The sequence below is a fragment of the Anomaloglossus baeobatrachus genome, chromosome 1, assembly GCF_048569485.1.
Source record: "Anomaloglossus baeobatrachus isolate aAnoBae1 chromosome 1, aAnoBae1.hap1, whole genome shotgun sequence".
NCBI lineage: Eukaryota > Metazoa > Chordata > Amphibia > Anura > Aromobatidae > Anomaloglossus > Anomaloglossus baeobatrachus.
In genome coordinates, this window is record NC_134353.1 from 847,837,316 (window position 1) to 847,858,161 (window position 20,846).

Below are 20,846 nucleotides of genomic sequence, written 5' to 3' on the forward strand. Positions count from 1 at the left end.
ATTATAAAACAAAAAGACACAATTCAGTGGCATCACAAAACTCACAAACTGTGAGTAGGACAGTGCATTTAAATGATTTAAAGCATTGATTAATACAATCTTTACGTTCCAATACCTTCTAAAGCTGCAATCATTGATCATGTCACATATATAAGCAAAGGCCTTAAGATGCACCCATCACCCATGAACTGTAGAGGGCAAACGTATAACTCATAGTGTAAGGTTCTTCATGAGCAAGTATGCTATATAGCAGAGGTCCCCAACCTTTCTGCCACATTCAGCTCTGAAGAAGGGTCATGATCCACATTCTACTCTGAAAAAGAGTCATGACCCACATTCAGCTCTGAGAGAAGGTCGCGAGCTACATTCAGCTCTGAGAGGGGGTCACAAGCCAGATCCAACTCCCGCCCCTTCATATTAGTGGCACCCAGAGCCCCTATTACTGGTATAATGACAGCCAAACCTATTCCATAGAAATCACAACTAGGCAGTTATACGAAGATCCAGGGGTTCCTTCCCTACCACCATTTAGATTTGTTCTTCTATTTGGGCTACTGACAAAAGTTACCATCTAGAGACCTGCCCTTCATCTTCATAGCTGCTTGATAGCCCTGGTGCTGGTGCACCAAGCTGGCAGGAAGTCGAGAGCCACACATCACAGGTTCACAAGCCACATGTAGCTCCTGAGCCACAGGTTGAGGACCCCTGCTATTTTGGAAGCAGTGGTTACAATATGAAGCTCTCCAGCTGTTCTAAAACTACACCCAGGATGCCATGGCTGGAGGTTGTAATTCAGCAGTGTCGGCCAAAGAGCTACAGTTTGGTGACCAGTGCTATTCTATCTCCAAAACTGATGACCGACAAAGTAAGAGGAACGTTCACATGTTTCTGACAAGATGTCTGCCTACACTGTGCTAAAATGACAGGTACAATTAAAGGTGATATCCATAATTAGAAATAAAAAAGTCTCACTTGTTTTCCAAAAACAGTGCCACTCTTTCTATGCTTCGTCTGGTGAGGCAGCTATTGGAATAAGATGGAACACCGGTCAAAGCCAATGAACCAGAGTGGCACTCTTCCTCAAAATAACACCCTTGTTTTCTAATTTTGAACAAATCCTTTAATTCTGCAGATAAAACCATTTCCATGCCAGTGATACTTGGAAGAATTCTTTGCAATTACTTTGCCATCAACTAATATTAAATGTTTTTTGCACTAAGTATAATAAAAGGAAGAAATTCAGTAATCATTCTTAAAAATCGGAAATTTTCCTTTCCTTTCCTTACTCCTCTAAAAGGAACATTTATTGTCACGCAGTCGCGGCAGGCAAAATAACTTTGCTTGCAAAATCAAAAACTAAAAAAACAAAAACAATGTTTAGATTTTATACATACAATAAAAAAAGGGTCTGTACATCTTTTCAAATCTTTGTAAAAACAAGAAACATGTAACAGAGGAGGTGGACAAGTCAACAAGGATCGAAAGAAAAAGAACACTCAATCTTTAACTTGCCTGGCAAAGCAATCATCAGATAGTCATTGTGTATTAATGCGGTAGAATAATTGTCATCCCGGTGTGTCCCGTCAGCCCGGCTCTTGCCACCGTACAAGCATGCATACACTTCTGAATTTACGACCTTGCATACTTTTGCACACTTGCTGACTGAAGTTAAAAAATAAGTGCATTAAGTATCTTTGTACATTCAAGTCACTTCCTAAGGCAAATTATCTACCAAATGTACTCCCGAGTGCTTTGGTATTTTGCTTCTGTGTACGGACTGTGATTAAAAATGTGCGAAATTTGGAGGTTTGGTAAGATGAATCTAGCGGGAGAATGCCTCAGACACAATGCTTATTTTTCCACCCTGTACAGGTATATTTATCATATTTATCATGGCATGATTATAGCAGGTATACTATTAAACATATAACGCAACCTATATTAGAAGTGGCTGGGCTGCTGTTTGTTTGTTTCCAACATTTTTCACTAATTTCAATAAATGTTTTAACGGAAAGATGGACCAATACTCAGACCCTGTTACTGTGACAATAGGACACCAAATACTGATTGTAACCAACTGTCCTTCGGGATCCATCTTGAAAATCCCAAGTTGTGCACCTGCAAATGACAATATTGTATAACAAAAAGTAAAGTAGACGTTAGCCTGTTATTACTGACGGAGAGATGCCACAAAGGTGAGCCATTACACAGGTCCTTCTTCTGGTCTCTCTTATTGTCTTTAAGTCTTGAAGAAAGTTCTCATCCGGGGCCAAGGTGAATGAATGTGTACAAGAGCATGTCCTAAAAACCTGTATAATAAACCTGGATAGCAGAGCTTGCAGTGACGTGAACTTTATCGTTTGCCATGAAGATAATATATTACTGTCATCTGTGTCGCCATAACACAGGATAGCAGTGGGCAATATACAGTTCTGAAGTTAGTTCTAATCTGTAGGTGACATTTCTGGTAATCACTGTGATCGGGTGAAGGAATGGGCAGTGATTTCACAGTTCAATTTTGCATGCTGGGAAGGATTCATCTTGCATAACAACTGTGCTGCTACTCGCTAGTACCATAATATTCAGGTCCTGCTGTTTTTCATGAGTCTCCTGGTACCATTCTCGCATCACTTCTGAATCATGGGTTGGAATAAGTGTGACCTGCGATTAGAGGAAATAGATATATTGTTAATTTCATAAATTATCTGACATCTCACATTTAACCCCATAATGACCTAGGACATATATATACGTCCTAGATCTTACTTTCTCCCTTTGATGTGGGTTTGTGTGCTGACCCCACATGTTTCTCTGCACATGTATGCTATCTAATTAGCCAACATGTGCAGCTAACAGGCGTGGGTGGATTGGAGATCCACCCATGCCTGTTGATCCAGTAGATCGCACTGTCAAACTCTAACATGCTCCGGTGGGGATCACTCTGTTCCCTGCCGCCATCGGTGGCCCCGTGATGTGATCAGGGGGCGCCATTATGTTGTCATGACAGCCCGGGGTCAGCCAATAACCCTTGTTGCTGTCATGACTCACTTCCTGTGAATGTTGGCAGAGCGGAGGCATTCACAGGAGATCAGCATTTTCGTTAATCAGTGCGATTCTGAATTATCACGCTGATCAGCAGAAACAATTGGATAGTGCCATCATAAAGCTAGTAAAATCAATGAAAAATATAAAAAATAATTAAAAAATAAGAAAACATACAAAAAAACTAATAATTCAAATTATCCCCCTTTTGCCCATTGAAAATAAAACAATAAAAAATACACATTTTATATTGCTACATTCAGAAATCTATCACAATATAAAATCAATTAATCTGATCAGTAAAGGGCATCGTGAGAAAAAAATCAAAACACCAGAATTACATTTTTTTTTGGTTACCGCAAGATTGCATTAAAATGCTGTAAAAGGCAATTCAAAAACATCATATCTACCCAGACATGGTATAATTAAAAACGTCAGCTCAAGATGCAAAAAATAAGCCATCACTGAGCTCCAGATCCTGAAAATTGAGGAGGCAACAGGTCTCGGAAAATGGTGTCAAAAGCGTCTTTTTTTTTTTCTACAAACTTTTGATTTTTTTTCACCACTTAGATAAAAGTAAAATTACACAAGTTTAGTATCTATGAACTTATAGTGACCTGGGGAATCATATTGCCAGATCAGTTTTACCATATAATGAACATGGTAAATAAAAAACCAAAATACAATTGCACTTTTTATTTTCCAATTTCACCGCACTTAGAATTTATTTCCCCATTTCCAGTACAATATGGGGCAGAATGAAAGGTGTCATTCAAAAGTACAACTCGTCCTACAAAATATAAGCCCCCATATAGCAATATTGAGAGAAAATAAAAAAGAAGAGGAGGAAAAAAATGGGGACTGAATGGGTTAAAGGGGTTATAAACTGACTTTATCCCTTAACCTCTGTCATGCTGCCTCCATATGTACCATGGAGCCAGCTTGATGGGTTGCTATCAGGCCCTGCATTGCTGGATTATGCACACGGAAAGCTTAGAAAGAGGCACAGGAGCCCCCTCATTCTCAAAATTGGTGAGGCCCCAGATCTCAAACACTTTGATCATAAAGAATCAATTCAATACTCAATTTACAGCAAAATCAACAAAAAGCTAAATCCTCCTATTCAGGCAGTTAATGTTAGTAGTAAACTTTTTTGGAATTGAATGTGAAGTTATCAATATGATATGGAACACTCTAATAATAAACGATACCTGCATATTGCTTCCCCACTGAGCCTTCCCTTCCAGAAGAGCATCCAGGACTGCCCGGCTTGGTTCTCCAGCTGCAGCATCATTTCCACTTACTACATAGTATGAGGATCGCACTCGCTTGAAAAACTCTACATCAACATTTTTGCCACTGCTGTGGTTCGGTATATACACCAGGTCCAAGTACACCGGAGGTCCTGGGGGCACTGCGGCTGATTTTGTTGTCTTCGTGGCTCCACTTCCTGAAAACCAAATACAAATAAAACTAAGCGAAGAGTAGTTAAAAAAACATCAAGCCTGTTTTCTGGCTATATATTTAGGGGTAAAAGTAAGATTGTGATTCAGATTAATTTTACAACACATTCGATAATCTTCTAAACAAGTGTTCCTCCACCCAGTCCTCAAGGCCCATCCAACAGTGCAGGATTTCCTTAGCAATGCACAAGTGGTGGAATTATCCCTTATGCAAATGATTAAATTATCATCTCTGCAATACTAAGGAAATTCGGAACACATGCACTGTTGGTGGGCCATGAGGACTGGAGTTGAGGAACAGAGAACAAAAGTAAACTCATAGTATAAGGTAGGTTTTTGGAAGTCCTAGACTTTGTTCACAGTGGGTTGTGCAGCTTATACAAATATGCCACTTATAGAGCCGATATGGTTCACAGCATGGAATTCCCAAATTGTAAACCTCATGCTTTTCCTTGTATTGTACTACATTGCATACACAATTACAAGCTAATCTGAATTTTTATTTTTCAAGATTTTTGTCACAATCAAGGCTGTAAATGGAAATATGTTAAGATCCTGCCAGATTATCTGGAACATTATGCTGCCAGTCATCAGATGAACGAGCAAAACACATGTGCATGAACACATAATGTACATGCACCCTTAGTTACAAGGTAGTACCAGCACAGAGAGTCAACTCCTGTCCATGGCTTTTGTCTGTAATGGCAGCTTAGCTACTTTTAATTGTATGAGTCTGGGTGGCATTACCAAAACCAACTTGTGGGCAGCTGTGGCACTGTTTTTAGAGGAAAGTAGTCATACTTTAATAATCATTTCTGTCCCCTTTGTGCACACAAACTTCTTGCCCATCATCCATTCCCTGGCTTCTGCACCAGAAATAGCAGTTAAAGGGAACCTGTTACCAGATTTGGTGACTATAACCTGCGGCAACCACAAGTGAGCTCTTATATACAGCATTCTAGAATACTATATATGAGAGCCCAGGCTGCACTGTATATCGTAAAAAAAACACTTTTATAATACTCACCTAGGGGCTGGTCCGGTCTGATGGGTGTTGCTGCTCTCCAATGGGTGTCGCAGATCAAAGTGCGCCTGCGCAGGACTACAATGTCAGCTTATGTGGACGACGTAGACACGTCATCCACACTGGGCTGGGAAGAATGAGGACGGAGATAGCAGCAGAGAGGAGGCGCCAGACCGAAGACCGGACCACCCTTTAGGTGAGTATTATAAAAGTGTTATTTACGTTTTACAGCACGGTCTGGGCTTTTATATACAGTATTCTGGAATGCTGTATATAGGAGATCATTGGTGGTGGCCATAGCTTATAGTCACCAAATCTGGTGACAGGTTCCCTTTAAGCTGTGTGCACTGGTACTACCATTCACCTTACATTCCTGACTTTTCCATAGGTTCCTATGAACTCTAATTTTACCTCTCGTAGTATAGTCAGGCAACGTTTTTTATTGTATTCATTTCTCAAACTAGCCTAGGGGGCCGATCATTAAGACTAGTGTAGTACATGCCAGTGTTAATGAAGCGTTGTGATGGCGTAAGATGCGCCAAATTCATTAAGAAACACACACCTCTAAAAGAATTCAGCACATTTTCACACTGGCGTGCACCTCACTAAAAATGCTATTTCAGTCATCGACTTGACTAACAGTTTTTGCGTAAGTTGCACCATTAAAGTGACATAATTTATGAAGTTGATGATCGGCCGTCCTGCCTGTCCTGTGCCTATTGTAGCGGTGCTGGCCAATGGTGCAATTAAAATAACAAGTCACTAAATTTTTACGCAATGTTGCTTTGCACAAAAATTTGTACTTTTCAAAGTGTTTTACTCCAGAAAACTAGTTTTAACATTTTGATGAAATGGCATGCTAGTGTTTGACCTTCTATAGAGGTATGTGGGGATGCTCAGAGACTTGTCCACAACATTTGTATGTCATATAGCATGTTGTTTAGGATATTGTATTTTTATAGATACAGTTAGCTCTTTTCAATATGAAAATAACTATTGTCTCCTAAAGGATTTAGAGTTTAGAATATTTATGGTCTATCATTAGGTCATGACATCTACAAGTATCTGGATTCTCTAAAGTCAGACCCCTACTGACCTATGGGCCATCAATATTCTAAAGCATGAAAATCCCTTTATGGATGAAGATATAAAACACCTTTTTGGTACAAACCTTCTATATAGCTCTATAAATATTTCAGACTTATAGTTCATAGTGGGGTACCACAGGGGTCAGTATTGGGCCCGCTTCTTTTCAACATATTTATAAATGACCTTGTTGGGGGCATGCGGAGTAGAATTTCAATATTTGCAGATGATACTAAACTCTGCAGGGTAATCAATACAGAGGAGGATAATTTTATATTACAGGGAGATTTATGTAAATTGGAGGATTGAGCTGAGAAGTGGCAATTGAAGTTTAATGTAGATAAATGTAAGGTCATGCACTTGGGTAGAGGAAATAACATTTATGATTATGTACTTAATTGTAGAACACTGGGTAAAACAGACACAGAAAAACACTTGGGTGTATGGGTGGATGGTAAACTTCACTTTAGTGGACAGTGTCAGGCAACTGCTGCCAGGGCTAATAAAATAATGGGATGTATTAAAAGAGGTATAAGTGTTCATGAAAAAAATATAGTTCTACCTCTGTACAAGTCACTAGTGCGACCGCACTTAGAATACTGTGTACAATTCTGGTCACCGATATATAAGAAGGACATAGCTGAACTGGAGAGGGTGCAGAAAAGAGCGACCAAGATTATTAGAGGAATGGGTGGGCTGCAATACCAAGACAGGTTATTAAACTTGGGGTTATTTAATTTGGAAAAACGAAGGCTTAGGGGGGATCTAATCACAATGTATAAATATATGAGGGGACAGTACAGAGACCTTTCCAAAGATCTTTTTACTCCTAGGCCTGCGACTGGAACACGGGGGCATCCGCTACGTCTTGAGGAAAGAAGGTTTAATCATAATCACAGACGAGGATTCTTTACTGTACGAGCAGTGAGACTGTGGAACTCTCTGCCGCATGATGTTGTAATGAGTGATTCACTACTAACATTTAAGCAGAGCCTGGACGCCTTTCTTGAAAAATTTAATATTACCAGTTATGTATATTAGATTTTATGACAGGGTATTGATCCAGGGAACTAGTCTGATTGCCGGATGTGGAGTCAGGAAGGAAATTTTTTCCCCACTGGAACTTGTTCGCCACATTGGGGTTTTTTTGCTTTCCTCTGGATCAACATGTTAGGCTACAGGTTGAACTAGATGGACTTAGAGTCTCCCTTCAACCTTAAAAACTATGATACTATGATACTATGATAGTTATCCTATGAAAATAATTAAAGGGATTGTGTAGGATTAGAAACCATGCCACAATGATCCATAGGTTATGTCTGATACTGCAGGTCAGTTCTATTGCAGTTGAACTACAATACCATGCACAGCCTGTGGACAGGTGTTCCACTGATTTTGGAAGAAGGCAACCAAATTTTCCTACTTCTGAGCAACAGTTTGGATTCTATTTTTTAATTTCGCTGAAGGGTTAAAGCTGCAGTGTGATTGGTTTCTATGGACAAGAAGAACAGTTTAAGTGTTAAACATTTTTGATAAATATCTTGTGTTCAATTAAAATATACCCAACTGACCTGTGGATCCAGTTTTAGTTGATTTTGTTGCACTTGTATTAGATGCGTTCTTGGTTTCCTTATCCTTCTCTTCCACCTTTGCAGCTTTGGGGTCGGTAATTGAGCCACTTTTTGGACCTTTTTCTACCGAGTCTTTCTTTTTTGGAGCGACACTCTTGGAACTTCTCTCTAAACTTTCTTTGATTGGCCCAGGCTTTGGTGATGCTGCTGAAATCTTAGATTTGCCATCACTCTTTCTAGCTGGAGAAGAGGATTTGGTTTTCCCTCCTGCCTTTTTAGTTTTTCCTTTTTCTTTTAAATCTTTTTTCATAGGCTTGCCTAAACTTGGGTCAACAGATATAGTTTCTGGATCCATCATTGAGACATCCGGGTGCCTAGGAGATGGGCTTGGATCCTGCAAGGGAATAGGAGGAGGATCCATATGTTTATAGGTTACTGTTTTATCAGTAGGGATAGTTTCGGATTCATCTTCAGAATCTATGTTTGCATCCGCTGTTATAGAAGGACACTCTTCAGTTTCTGGTGGAACATCTGAATCTGTCTGAGATGGGGCTGATTCACTAACTGAGGTGGGAGGTGTTTCATCACATTGACGTCCTTTCTGTTTTCCTCCTGAGGGTGGCTGGGCTCCTCCAAGTTGAGTTAATGGCTTGTCTAGCTCCTGAGCTTGCTCCTCACTTGCAAACCATTCTAAAGGATTTGGGTTAATGAAAGAAGGTGAAAGTTCTGTTTTGGGGTGTTTATACTCACATGCAGAAACAAGACACAGATCAACTTCTTGTCGATTCTCAGCAAAAGGTGACTTGTCAGTAACAGAAAATCTATCATTCATTTCACGGGAATAACTATAAGCCTCACATACGTTATTCCTGTCATCTAAATCTGCTGCATAAGCAAAGGGGTTTGTATTATGTAAAACTGTGGGTTCTTTTACTGCCCTTGACTGAAATCCAAATGGTTCATCAGAGGAAATTGATACAGATGAGGCTACTGAGCCGTAATCCAGTGACAGATCATTTTTTGGACATGGAGGATCAACTGTACTAGATGACTGTCTAAGTGAAGATGGTGCTGGAGTTATTGGAGAAACCTCTGTTTCAGGAGAGAGATTTCCTTGCATAAAATATTCCTGCTCTAGTATTGGTGGTGAGTAAAGGGGCATATCAGTATTTTGAACTACATCTTTCAAGGAATCTTCCTCTTTCAGAGGGGAACCCGTTTGTGATGGTGTGTGTGCAGAAGAAGTAGATGGTGATGCCTCTACTTGAGATTCAGTTGCTGCATGTTCTTCATTTTTATCTGCCACAAATCGATTGTCAATTGAAATCTTGTTACCAAAATAAGAGTCTTGATGGTCAGATGGACTATATTCCACTTCAGTTGGTCCATTTTCTGATATATGTAGCATACTAGAAGCTACTGCAGGGTGTTCTGGTGATTGTCTACTAAAGTCCATGGCAAAAGATTGCTCTGGTGATTCCTGACTGAACTCCATTGTTGACTGCTCTGGTGATCTCTGTTCTTGGAGTGAGGATGTGGATTTTCCAGTTCTAGGTGAGAAATCAGGTGGTGATATAGACATTGGGCGGGGACACTCCTCCCTAGATGGTGACATTTCTGTTTCGTGAAATGTGGTGGGTGTCTGAACAACAGAAACTGAAAGAGAGTCATCTACTTCTGTGGAATGTGGGGACCCAACTTCAGCATGAAGAGAAGGGGAAACATCATCTGTAGTTGGCTCTGGGAATGAACTGGTCGCAACAGAAGCTGTGGAAACTGATGCCACACCTTCTATGTGAGAATATGTGTCTTCTGCAACATTTTCATCTACTGGAGTCGCTGATTTGTCTGAAGCAGTACCTTCAGAAATAGACATCTTTGTGTCCTCCTTAAACAAGATAAATGGGTTAGTGCTTATCTGAGTGGGAGAAAATTCTCCTGCAATTTTTCCTCCATCTGGTACATTGGATGCCATACTTTTAGTTTCAAAATGAGTGCCAAGTGCTTTGCTCTTCTCTTGTATAGCATCAGACAACATCTCAGACACAGGGCTAATCTGAGAGGGAGAATGTCCTTCTTCGGTAATACTAGCTTGTCCAGATGATAACTTAACATCAGAGGTTAAAAATATATCATAGGGGGTCTCTGATCCAATTAATGGAGGACTACGCAATGGTGATAAAACTTTTTCAATTGGAGATTCAGAATCTGGCACTGGTTCATCCATGGGACTTATTCTAGGACTTTCATTCTTTCCTTTGTCATCATAGAACTCAAACACGACATCGACAGATGACTTCTCTATTTTCTCTGTTGGAAGGTTTGTGCCCTTCTCTTCTGTTGGTGACTGGTAGTAAGGTGTGTGACCAGCACTTCCAGCAGCAGATTGAGAAGGAGATGCTACTTCTAAGGTTTTATCATCTGGACTAGGACACTGTTCTGTCACGTCTTGCACTTCATCATGCAAGGGTGGCAAGGCACCAAGATCAGATGTTTTAATTTCATTAGGGGTCAGGTCAAAATTAACACTTCGCTCACTCAATGGTGTCTTAGAAATTGGTGATGGAAGTACTGGACTCTTACTTGGACTTAGCTTGTCTTCTGACTCATAATTATCCTGTATTTGTAAATTTGCAGAACTTTTTATTTCAGTGGTTCCATACACATAAGCATCACGTAGTGCTGATTTGGAGAATTTGTCTTCTTCTAGAGATGAAGGTGGTGAGATTGTTGATGCTGAAGCATTGTATTCCTTGCCTTCAGTAGCATCAGCTTTTGAACCATCAGACAAACTATTCAATTCATCATGTATTGGAGAAACCCTTATTTTTTCAAATTCCTGGGAACACAAAATTGCCTCATATTTAGTTATGTTGACATACTCTTGAGATGGGGATTCACTTTCCTCATTGTTTGTCTCATCACTCATTACATCTTTTGGTGTTGACATATCATCCATTGGAGTTGGTTCACTAGATATTTCAATGGTTGAATGAGTAAAGCCTGAAGTAGCAGTAAATTCTTCAGGTTGATCTTCTCTATTTTCTTCATCAGATACTGTTGCTTCACTCTCAGAACCTCCAGGTAAAGTTTCATCATGAATAGAAGCTCCTGGCTCTACAGCAGGTGACTGAGGCTCAGATGTTTTGGATGGTGTAGAAGACAAGACATATTTATCTTCAATGTCACTAATAACTTCAAACTTGTCTTTTGCTGCAGTATTATAATGGCATTCAACATCCAGCTTATCTGTTTCCTGATCATCATCTTTTGCATCATCTGTTCTATCTTCATCTGCCTCTTCTTCTGTTTCCTCTATATCTTCTTGTTCATCTGCTGCCTCAGAATCAGGATTGTCTTCATGACTATGATGTTTGCCTTTCAAATTTTGGAATGCATCAGTATCAGCTTCTTCATCAGTTTCAACTGACTCAATAGCTTGATGTTCACCCAGTGAAGTTCTTTCTTCAATATCTTCCACCTGTTCATCAACCTCCTCTGTCTCTGCTTTTTCTTCATAGTCACCAGCTTCAGATGATTCTTCAAGCCCTGTTCCTTCATCTTCATATTTGTCATTTTCATCTGACCTGTGCTTTTCAATGATTTCTAATTCCTCTGGAGTCCGTTCACATTCACCTTCTGTAGTAGTTATTCCTTCATCTGGTGAATCTGCAGGTTCTTCACTGCTAGCATTATCTTTCTTGATAATATAGGAATCAGTCTGTACAATGACTACTTCATCCCTAGGAGACAATGCCTGTATTTGAGGCCTCTTTTCTTCAATGATATGGCCTTCTTCATCCCTAAGGTCTTCAAAGTCTTTTGTTAAATCTTCAGGAGAAGACATAAGAGATCTTTGTGATACAAGATCTACAATATTTTCAGCAGCTGCAGCAGAAGCTTTAACAGATGCTGCAGCTGCAGCTACGGCTGCCGTGGCTGCAACAGCTCCTGCGGCTGCCAGTGGCTTCTTCTCAGATACTTTTTTAATTACTTTTGACTTTTCCTTTGTTTTGTTAGTAGCAGCTGCTTCCTTTTTAGCAGATTCTTCTTTCTTTTGAACTTTTCCTTTAGAAGCAAGCTTTTTAACCTCAGGAGTTGCTGATACTTTCTTTGTTTCTTTTGAAGGTTTCTTGATTTCTTTTTTGGCATCCTTCTCTTTTTCATCTTTTTTAACTTCTTTTTTCAAGTCTTTTTGAGAAATATCTTTTTTTATATCCTTTTTAACCTCTTTTTTCTCCTCCTTCTTTACTTCCTTCTTGACCTCTTTTTTCACTCTGTCTTCCTTAGCTTCCTTTTTCACTTTGTCTTCCCTAATGTCTTTCTTAGGTTTTTCTTCCTTAACCTCTTTCTTAAGTTTTTCCTCTTTAACTTCCTTCTTTATTTTATCTTCCCTTTTAACTGGAGTTTTGTCTTCCTTCTTCGGTGCTTCTTTCTTTACATCATCAGATTTTGCTTTTACTTCTTTTTTTAATGCTTTTTCCTTTATGACTTTGGGCTTAACGTCAGCTTTTTGTTTTTCTATATTTTCTGATTTAATGATTGGCTCCTCTTTGTGTGAAACAGGCTTTTCTGCTGAGGATTTAGCCTCATTTTTTACAGGCTTTTTAATAGATGTTTTCTCCTTGTCTACCTTTTCTGCTTGTTCGGGGTGGCTGCTTTTTACACCTTCTGAATGCTCTTCCTTTGATTCTTTTTTCACCGGTTTGCTGCTGGGAGTTGTTTTTGAGGACTTTAGACTTTCTTTGCTTTCGGCCCTCTGCTTCATCTTTGCTTGCTTTACTGCAGGGCTTGAAATAGTATCACTTAGGTCTTTCTGTGTTATGACAGGTTGCTTCAAAAAGTCCAGATGTTTGAGCTTTTCAAGGCCTTCAAGTATTTGGTATTGTGTAGTATTTCCTGGAAACAGGACTCTTACTATTTTCTCAGAAGGATTTGATGGATGCCATACAATAAGAGAGGAAATTGAAGTTAAATAATTAATAGGGACATCAACTTCTAGACCATTAGGTAGCACCAAGCCAGCTTTTTCTTTGCTGGTGCCTGACCACTGCTGCATAAAATACTGAGATTCTTTGCTTCCCTTTAATGGATTCAACACATACATCTCAAGTTTTCCTACACCCATTTTTTGAAACAAGATAATGGGTTCAATGGAGTTTCCTACACTTCTGAACAGAGGTTCTGGTTTCATAGATAATTTACTTAAGTACTGAAGTGTAAAATTAGCTTCTTCTATACTTCTTCTAACTTTGAAGTTAGGTTCTGGGTTTTTCATATTGTCTGGAACATTAAGAAAGACAACTCCAAGGTCTGGAGAGATAAGGTTTTTCATCCAATCACTGTTGGTCGTTGACCCTTGAGACTGTTCTTCTTCGAGCTCACATATTTTCCTTTGAAGCATACTATTGATACCAGGCAGATTGTCATCTCCAATGTGGGTGAGCAATATTGAATCCACCCTATCTAAATGTCTAATGAGTTTCCAAAAACAAGATTTTCTCTCAGATCCACCATTAATGAGCATGTTAAAGCCATTCACTGCAAACAAAGCAGAGTCGCCCCTTCCTCCTGGGAAAATATAGCAACATGGCTTTGAAAGCTTCAGAAAGCCACCAGATGTGGGAGGTTCTAAAATGTCAAAAGGTGATGGTATTTCCACAGATTCTGATAAGTATTCTGTAAATTCAGAAAGTCCTTCCATTTCAGGCAAAACTGAAGATGAGTTGAGTTTCATGTTGATGAAATCTTGAAGGTTGTGTCTCTCCAGATTAGAATTCTTCCAATGTCCTTCTTCAGGACAAAAAAGTGTAAGGCTTGCTTTATTTGCAGGATGTGTATTGCTCAAAAGTTCACCAATCTACATATAGAGACAAAAGACAAATATGTATTTAATAATAAGGAATTGAGAAAAACAGACAATAGTCCTAAAATTAATGCAGGTAAAACATGAAGGAGTTGCCTACAGCAATAACATTTGTCTTTGTCCTGGTAAATGACAGTCATATTGTATGGAATGGAATATAAATGTTTCGGCACTCAAAAGACAAAAAAAGAAAAAAATAATTCCTTTTCTGTAATGCTTTTATTTTGTGTTCAGACAAACATTTTTTGAGAAACATTTCATACATCTTGTCCGATGTTTCGGCTGTAAGCGTAAGCCTTTTTCAAGGATAACATGTGAGGAGGAGTAATCTGGAAGGGGAATAAAAAGGAACCGAAGATAGGAGGATACAGAGTAACGGCATTTTCTTGGAACTATAAGTAGTCCTCTATTGGTCCAAGAGAATCCTAACTAAAAAGTGGTGGCTATGCACCATGTGGATACTCACGTGGTGGGGCTCAATTCCCATACTACCCATGTGGATATAGTTCCTTTTATGTACATATAGTGACTTCAGGTGCTGTGAGCCCCACCACAACATAAGCATCCACATGGTGCATAGCCACCACTTTTTCATTAGGATACTGTTAGGGCCAGGTGGACGGGCAGACCCAGGAGGTGGATCCACTGGGCCGAACACCTCACTGAAGGCAAGGGGTCCGGTAGCCGGAGCACTACAGGTAGCAGGACAGTCCGTTCGAAGGAGTGGAGTGTAGAAGTCCCTGGGACCACGGAGTCACCGAAGGTAGTCCGGGTGATGGAGCTCAGGTTCGGAGGCCAAGATGTTGTCAGGCAGAGTCCGGAACCGACGGAGCGAGAAGACGGGTCACCACAGGGATCAGAGATGGTATGGACTGACGGGATGGCGGACAGCGACCGTTCGGGGTTCGGGAATCGTCAGGACCGGATGGCGAGGCAGGAGCAGCTCTAGGAGAGAGATAGGTAAGTATACCGCAAGACACAAGGAGACCTGACTCCTAGCTTAGCAAAACACGAAGAACAGGCCCCGCCCACTTGGAAAGGATCCCCCTATATACCCTGTACCTGATTCTTCAATATCCTGTTGGAGGACACTGACCCTTTAAGAGAGGGTCAATGACCGCGCGCGCCCTAATGCGCATGCGCGAGGCCCGGGTGCCAGAAGCCAGAGGAGGGAGCAGTGAGCAGGAAGCTGGAGAGCCTGGCTGGGGCCGAGTTGCCGACGGGCGCCGGGAGCGGGGACCGGGATGCCTGGAGACCGCAGGCGATGGGGCAGGAAGGCTGTGGAGCGGGGAACCGGGAAGCCTGGCACGGGAGCGGCGGAGCGCGACCTGAGAGCGGGGAGCATGGCAGAGGAGCCGGGGAGCATGGCAGGGGAGCCGGGGAGCCTAGCAGGGGAGCCGGGGAGCGTGACAGATACTCTTGAACCTATGGAGGACTACTTATAGTTCCAAGAAAAGGTCGTTAATCTGTATCCTCCTATCTACGGTTCCTTTTCCTTCCCCTTCCAGGTTACTTCTCTTCACATGTTATCCTTGAAAAAGGCTGATGCTTACAGCCAAAACGTCCAACAGGATGTACGACATGTTTCACAAAAAAAAAATTCTGAACACTAAATAAAAGCATTACAGAAAAGTAATTATTTTTTTCTTTTTTCGTCTTTTGAATACCGAAGCATTTACATTCTATTACTGGTGTTTTGTTGGCTTCAGAGCAGCACTTTACTGACCTGTGATCCAGATATATCCTACTATTGACATTGTATGGAATCAGCACCTTTTCCATGTTTTGTCTGTACTTTTTTCTTACATTATGCCCGATATATTTATTCTAGTGGAAAACTTTACTCACAATATGGTAAATGGATGTTCAGCAAATGTTCTGCCTAAAATGGGTAAAGGAGATAACCAACCAGAGAAAATGAAAATACTATTCCTACAGCAAATGATGAAGGACACCACATTATGATGTATCCCTTTAAAGAATATGTGAAGAGGATGGTTAGCTGGCTCATTTCAAATGCTAAGCCAGTTGTTCCATTTTCTGTCTTTTCATCAGTCGTGACAGAGAAGGAGGCTGGCTGAGCGCTTACAATATGTTAGTCAGCCAGCTCCCTTCACATACAGCACTGATAACATACTGACACACAAAATGCTGACTTGTTTTGAACATAAAGCTGGACATGGATCTTTCAGGACCAAGCTGATATCTTCAAATCAGGGCACCTAAGAAGTAAATTACGGTAATACATTCGATAACATGCTATTTCAAGTATATATGTGTATAATTCATTTAAACCCCTCCTTATAGATGAGGCAGCAACAGGAGAGTTGCACAAAAAGCATGTGTGTATAGTCTATGGTATGCTATATAGCCTTATTTTACCTTATAGCATAACAAAAAAAGCCGTCATCATTCAGTAAATCCTGGATCAGCACATGATAATGAAATGACTAGGCTGAACATGTCCCAGTCTACACAGAATAGCTAACAAGTAAGCTGCACAGAATGACATGACTAAGCTGAGCATGTCCCAATCTATACAAAATAGCTAACAAGTAAGCTTCACAGAACGAAATGACTAAGCTGAGCATGTCCCAGTCTACACAGAATAGCTAACAAGTAAGCTGCACAGAATGACATGACTAAGCTGAGCATGTCCCAATCTATACAAAATAGCTAACAAGTAAGCTTCACAGAACGAAATGACTAAGCTGAGCATGTCCCAGTCTACACAGAATAGCTAACAAGTAAGTTGCACAGAGTGAAATTACTAAGCTGAGCATGAGCATGTCTCAATCTATACAAAATAGCTAACAAGTAAGCTGCACAGAATGAAATGACTAGGCTGAGCATGTCCCAGTCTACACAGAATAACTAAGAAGTAATCTGCACAGAACATGAAAGGTCAGTCTATTGTGTATAGTCCTGTGGCAAACATGAAAGCAAGAATATTTCAATATAATTTTCCTGAATGAATCACTAAAAATTCATTTGTGTTGTTAAAACCTGCTTTGAGTTTTGCAAGAAAAAATTATTATAGTGTACACCATTGCAATAAAATTATTTTTCTCATTATATTAGCGTACTTTGCTGTTTAATCACAAGATGGAAAAGTTGTGGTCTGTGCTGTGAGCTGCAGATAATTCGACAGCATCCTGCTGTTTCTTCTAGGCTGCCATTTTTTGTGGTAGGCAGTGAGGAAGAATCTTACAATCATTTTTCTTGTGAAGTATGCATTAAATGATATTTACTGTAAATTGTACTTTTCATTAATTACTGTTTTACAGGTGATTATATTCTCTTTGATAAATTACTCGGCAGTCTCTTTATTACTGATATTTGATGGTAATGAATACTTAATGTAGTTATTTATTCAACAAAAATTTTAGTCTATGCAAAACAATGCAGCAAAGCTAGTACATATTCAGGATATTACTTGCTATATCCGATGATGACACACACCTCCTGATCTGCAAAGATCTCTATGAAATTTTGGAATGAGAAGGATCCAGATTGAAGAATAAGTTCGCCTGTATTTTCAAAGCATTGTCCGGTCAACACTAATAGTTTGTGTCTTGCAGCATCTGTGATCATCAATCGTACCTAATGATAAAAGACAAACATCCTCCATTCAATACTTACTTCAAGACATATTTAGTACATTACATTATTTGAAGATTTCAAAACATTACTATCTCGCGGAAAATTTTGAGTAGTTTCCACGATCCCTCTGTGCAGGGCATCGTGCACACAGATGATGCTCTGCCGCGCCTTCCTGACCTACAGTTCCGGCAGTGACATGTTTCCTTTGTGCAGAGCATTTGAAGATACTCGGCTGTGTTTCTTTGAGCGCTAGTTGAACAGAAGTTTGACAGCATAGGACTCCTTGCAGGTTCTGGGAGGTGCTGATTACTCAGGTGTTCCACCTTCCTGTAATTGCCCTGTTTCATTACTGAGCATGCTCTCCCAGAACCTCGCCAGTCATACTCTCTGATTCTGCAGTTGTGCTCTTGGCTTGTATTTGTGTTCTGTTCTATGTTTTCTGATCCCGGACAGTTGAGTGACTCCTCTCTGTCCGCTCTCTGTTATTGTTGTTACCTCCTGGCTTCTCACCTTGGACCATTACTTGACCACGTCTCTGTCTGCTCCCTAAATCTATACGTACTCTCCTGGAATTCTGACCCTTGGCCTGTGACTTGACTGCGTTTCTGCTTATTTCCTATGTCCTGTCGTGCCCTCCAGTTTCCTGACCACGGTTAAGTAGTGACTAGCATCACAGTAATCACACTTGGGACAGATGTTACTGGCTCCCAATGAATGCCAATTATTATTATTATTATTTATTTTTATAGCGCCATTTATTCCATGGCGCTTTACAGTGAAAGAGGGTATACGTACAACAATCATTAACAGTACATAACAGACTGGTATAGGAGGAGAGAGGACCCTGCCCGCGAGGGCTCACAGTCTATAGGGAATGAGTGATGGTACAATCGGTTAGGACAGAGCTGGTTGCGCAGTGGTGTACTGGACTGAGGGTTATTGTAGGTTGTAGGCTTGTTGGAAGAGATGGATGCCAATGACTTACAATGGAATCTTTGGAGTTCCATGGAGATGAGATGCAATGCTCTTCAAGCATTCTGCATCAACAACTGCTCTTTGTGTCATATCTGACAGAACCTGTAGGTTTTTCATGTTATTTTGTAGTTTGGTAAATTTTGTTGTTTTATCTACTAGATATTTTCTGTGATAATGTACAACCCAGAAGACTTTTTAACCATTTAGTTTGGCCTCTAATTAAACATTAGGTTGTGCCTTCCCTATAAATCACTTATAAGGTGCAGCTTCAGTTAGCATTTCCTATAAAATGAGCAAATGTAGATGTATCGGGAAGAGTTATTCTAATGGTTCAGTTTGATTCTTAAAGCTTAACCCTCTCACGACATACGCCGTACATGTACGGTGCAAGTTGGAAGCCGGTGTATGGAGCAGGTGATGCCTGTGTATTACAGCAAGAACCTGCCTCTAATAATCGCAGGTGGACAGAGTTCTACCTGCAAATGTTAACCTGTTAAATCCTGTTGTCAAACTTTAACAGAGGGATTTAACACACACCATTACGGGGTGCTCCATTTTAAGCACCCATCAGCGGACCTCTGATGTGATAGAAAATCATTGATTATTCCTGTGACAACAGGGTTCTGAACACCTCCATGCTTGTTATAGCAGTGCTCCTTTGAAACTTGCCTGTGGCCGAGCTTCAAAGGAGACTCTGGTTTTCATCAGATGCAGCAATGCTTTGGCAATGCTGTATAAAGCACAATCGATCAGATGATCATAACTTCAAGTCCTCTAAGGTGACTATTAGAAACAATGAAAGTAAAAAAAAGTGTAAAAAAAATATGAAAAAATATTTAAAAAACATATAGGTTCACATTATTCCCCTTTTGCTCATGAAAAATAAAGGTAATAATAAAAAAAACACACATATGTGGGAACACTGCATTCTAAATGACCGATTTATCAAGGTATAAAAATAATTAACCCAATTGATAAACACTTTAAAACTTTAAACAAAAATTTAAGAATGCAAAAATTAATTTTTTGCGCCTCTGGAATACGACAAAAAATACTGTAACAAGCGATCAAAACTCATATATACCCCAAAATGGTATAAAAAAAATGTTATTTCACCCCACAAAAAATAAGCAATCACATGTCTTCACTGACCAGAAAATGAAAGCATTACGGAAAATGGCGACACAACCGACATCCCTCCTCCACAATTTGTTTTGTAAGCTTCTGTTTTTTTCTAAACAACTAAAAAAACTGGACATAATTGTACTGATGAGGAGATGCATTGCAATTTTTACCACAAAATGGACACTGTAAAAACAATTCCAAATAAACCATGTCAGAGGAATTGTGATTTTTCTTTTCACACTTTACTACATTTGGATTTTTTTCCAATTTTCAAGTACACTATGGGATAAAATTAATGGTGTCAGTCAAAAGTACAACACGTTCCGTAAGAAAACAAGCCCTCATATGTCTGAGTTGATAGAAAAATAAAAAAATTATGGCTCACAGAAGTAGGAGGGAAAAAACAAAAACGCAAAAACTTAAATTGGCTCCTTCATGAAGGGGTTAATATTCTTAATTTCAATTTTGACTTTGCTTTTGTGTCAGAGAATGTTGGGTATAAGGTAACATTCCTAATTAGTTACTTTAGGACATTTGCACTATACAGACACTTGTTTTGATTCCAGAAAGGTCTCATAGTTTTGTGTTGCGAGACCCCAGGGAGGCTGGGAAGGGGGTAGAAAATTTAGGATTAGACAAAACCGTTGAGCCCAAATATAACTGCAGGACTCAAAGGCTACACTGATATGGAGGCTGATTATAATACATGTTTATTGACATTGTTTCTGGTTAGCTCTTGATAATGTGAAATATTATACATCTTTTAATGTCTTGTATGTTTATTGAATTCTCTTGTATGTATTTAACATTATCATTTTAGTAAACTGTATTATTTTATTATGAGCGGATCAATTTAGTTTTTCATTTTTTAATCCATTATAAAATGTTTGGTGGTAACGCTGGGATTTTTTAATAAGCACTTCAGAATGAGAGCAGCATTGGTCTGATTCCTTTCTTCTGGCTTAGGCTTGATGGGGACCCTGGGCACTCATTAGAAAGGAATGTGTGTTAGCTGCTGTGAATCCTGGCCATTTTCATAGATGGGTTTTGTTTAGTTCCAGACCCTCAACTCCCATAACATTGAATGTGAC

The 20,846-nt window shown here is 39.8% G+C and overlaps 1 protein-coding gene across 1 annotated transcript in view; it reads right to left on the reverse strand.

Annotated features, from left to right (window-relative positions):
* Positions 1–1,380: 1,380 nt before the first annotated feature.
* Positions 1,381–20,846, reverse strand: part of MAP1B (microtubule associated protein 1B) — a 155,927-nt gene continuing 136,461 nt past the window's right edge. The window contains exons 4-7 of the mRNA XM_075325255.1: positions 17,515–17,655; positions 8,187–14,046; positions 4,254–4,492; positions 1,381–2,661 (exon numbers count right to left, since the gene is read on the reverse strand). Of these exons, the coding sequence (XP_075181370.1) occupies positions 2,506–2,661; positions 4,254–4,492; positions 8,187–14,046; positions 17,515–17,655 (6,396 nt within the window). The 3' untranslated portion in view covers positions 1,381–2,505. The remainder of the gene's footprint in view (positions 2,662–4,253; positions 4,493–8,186; positions 14,047–17,514; positions 17,656–20,846) is intronic.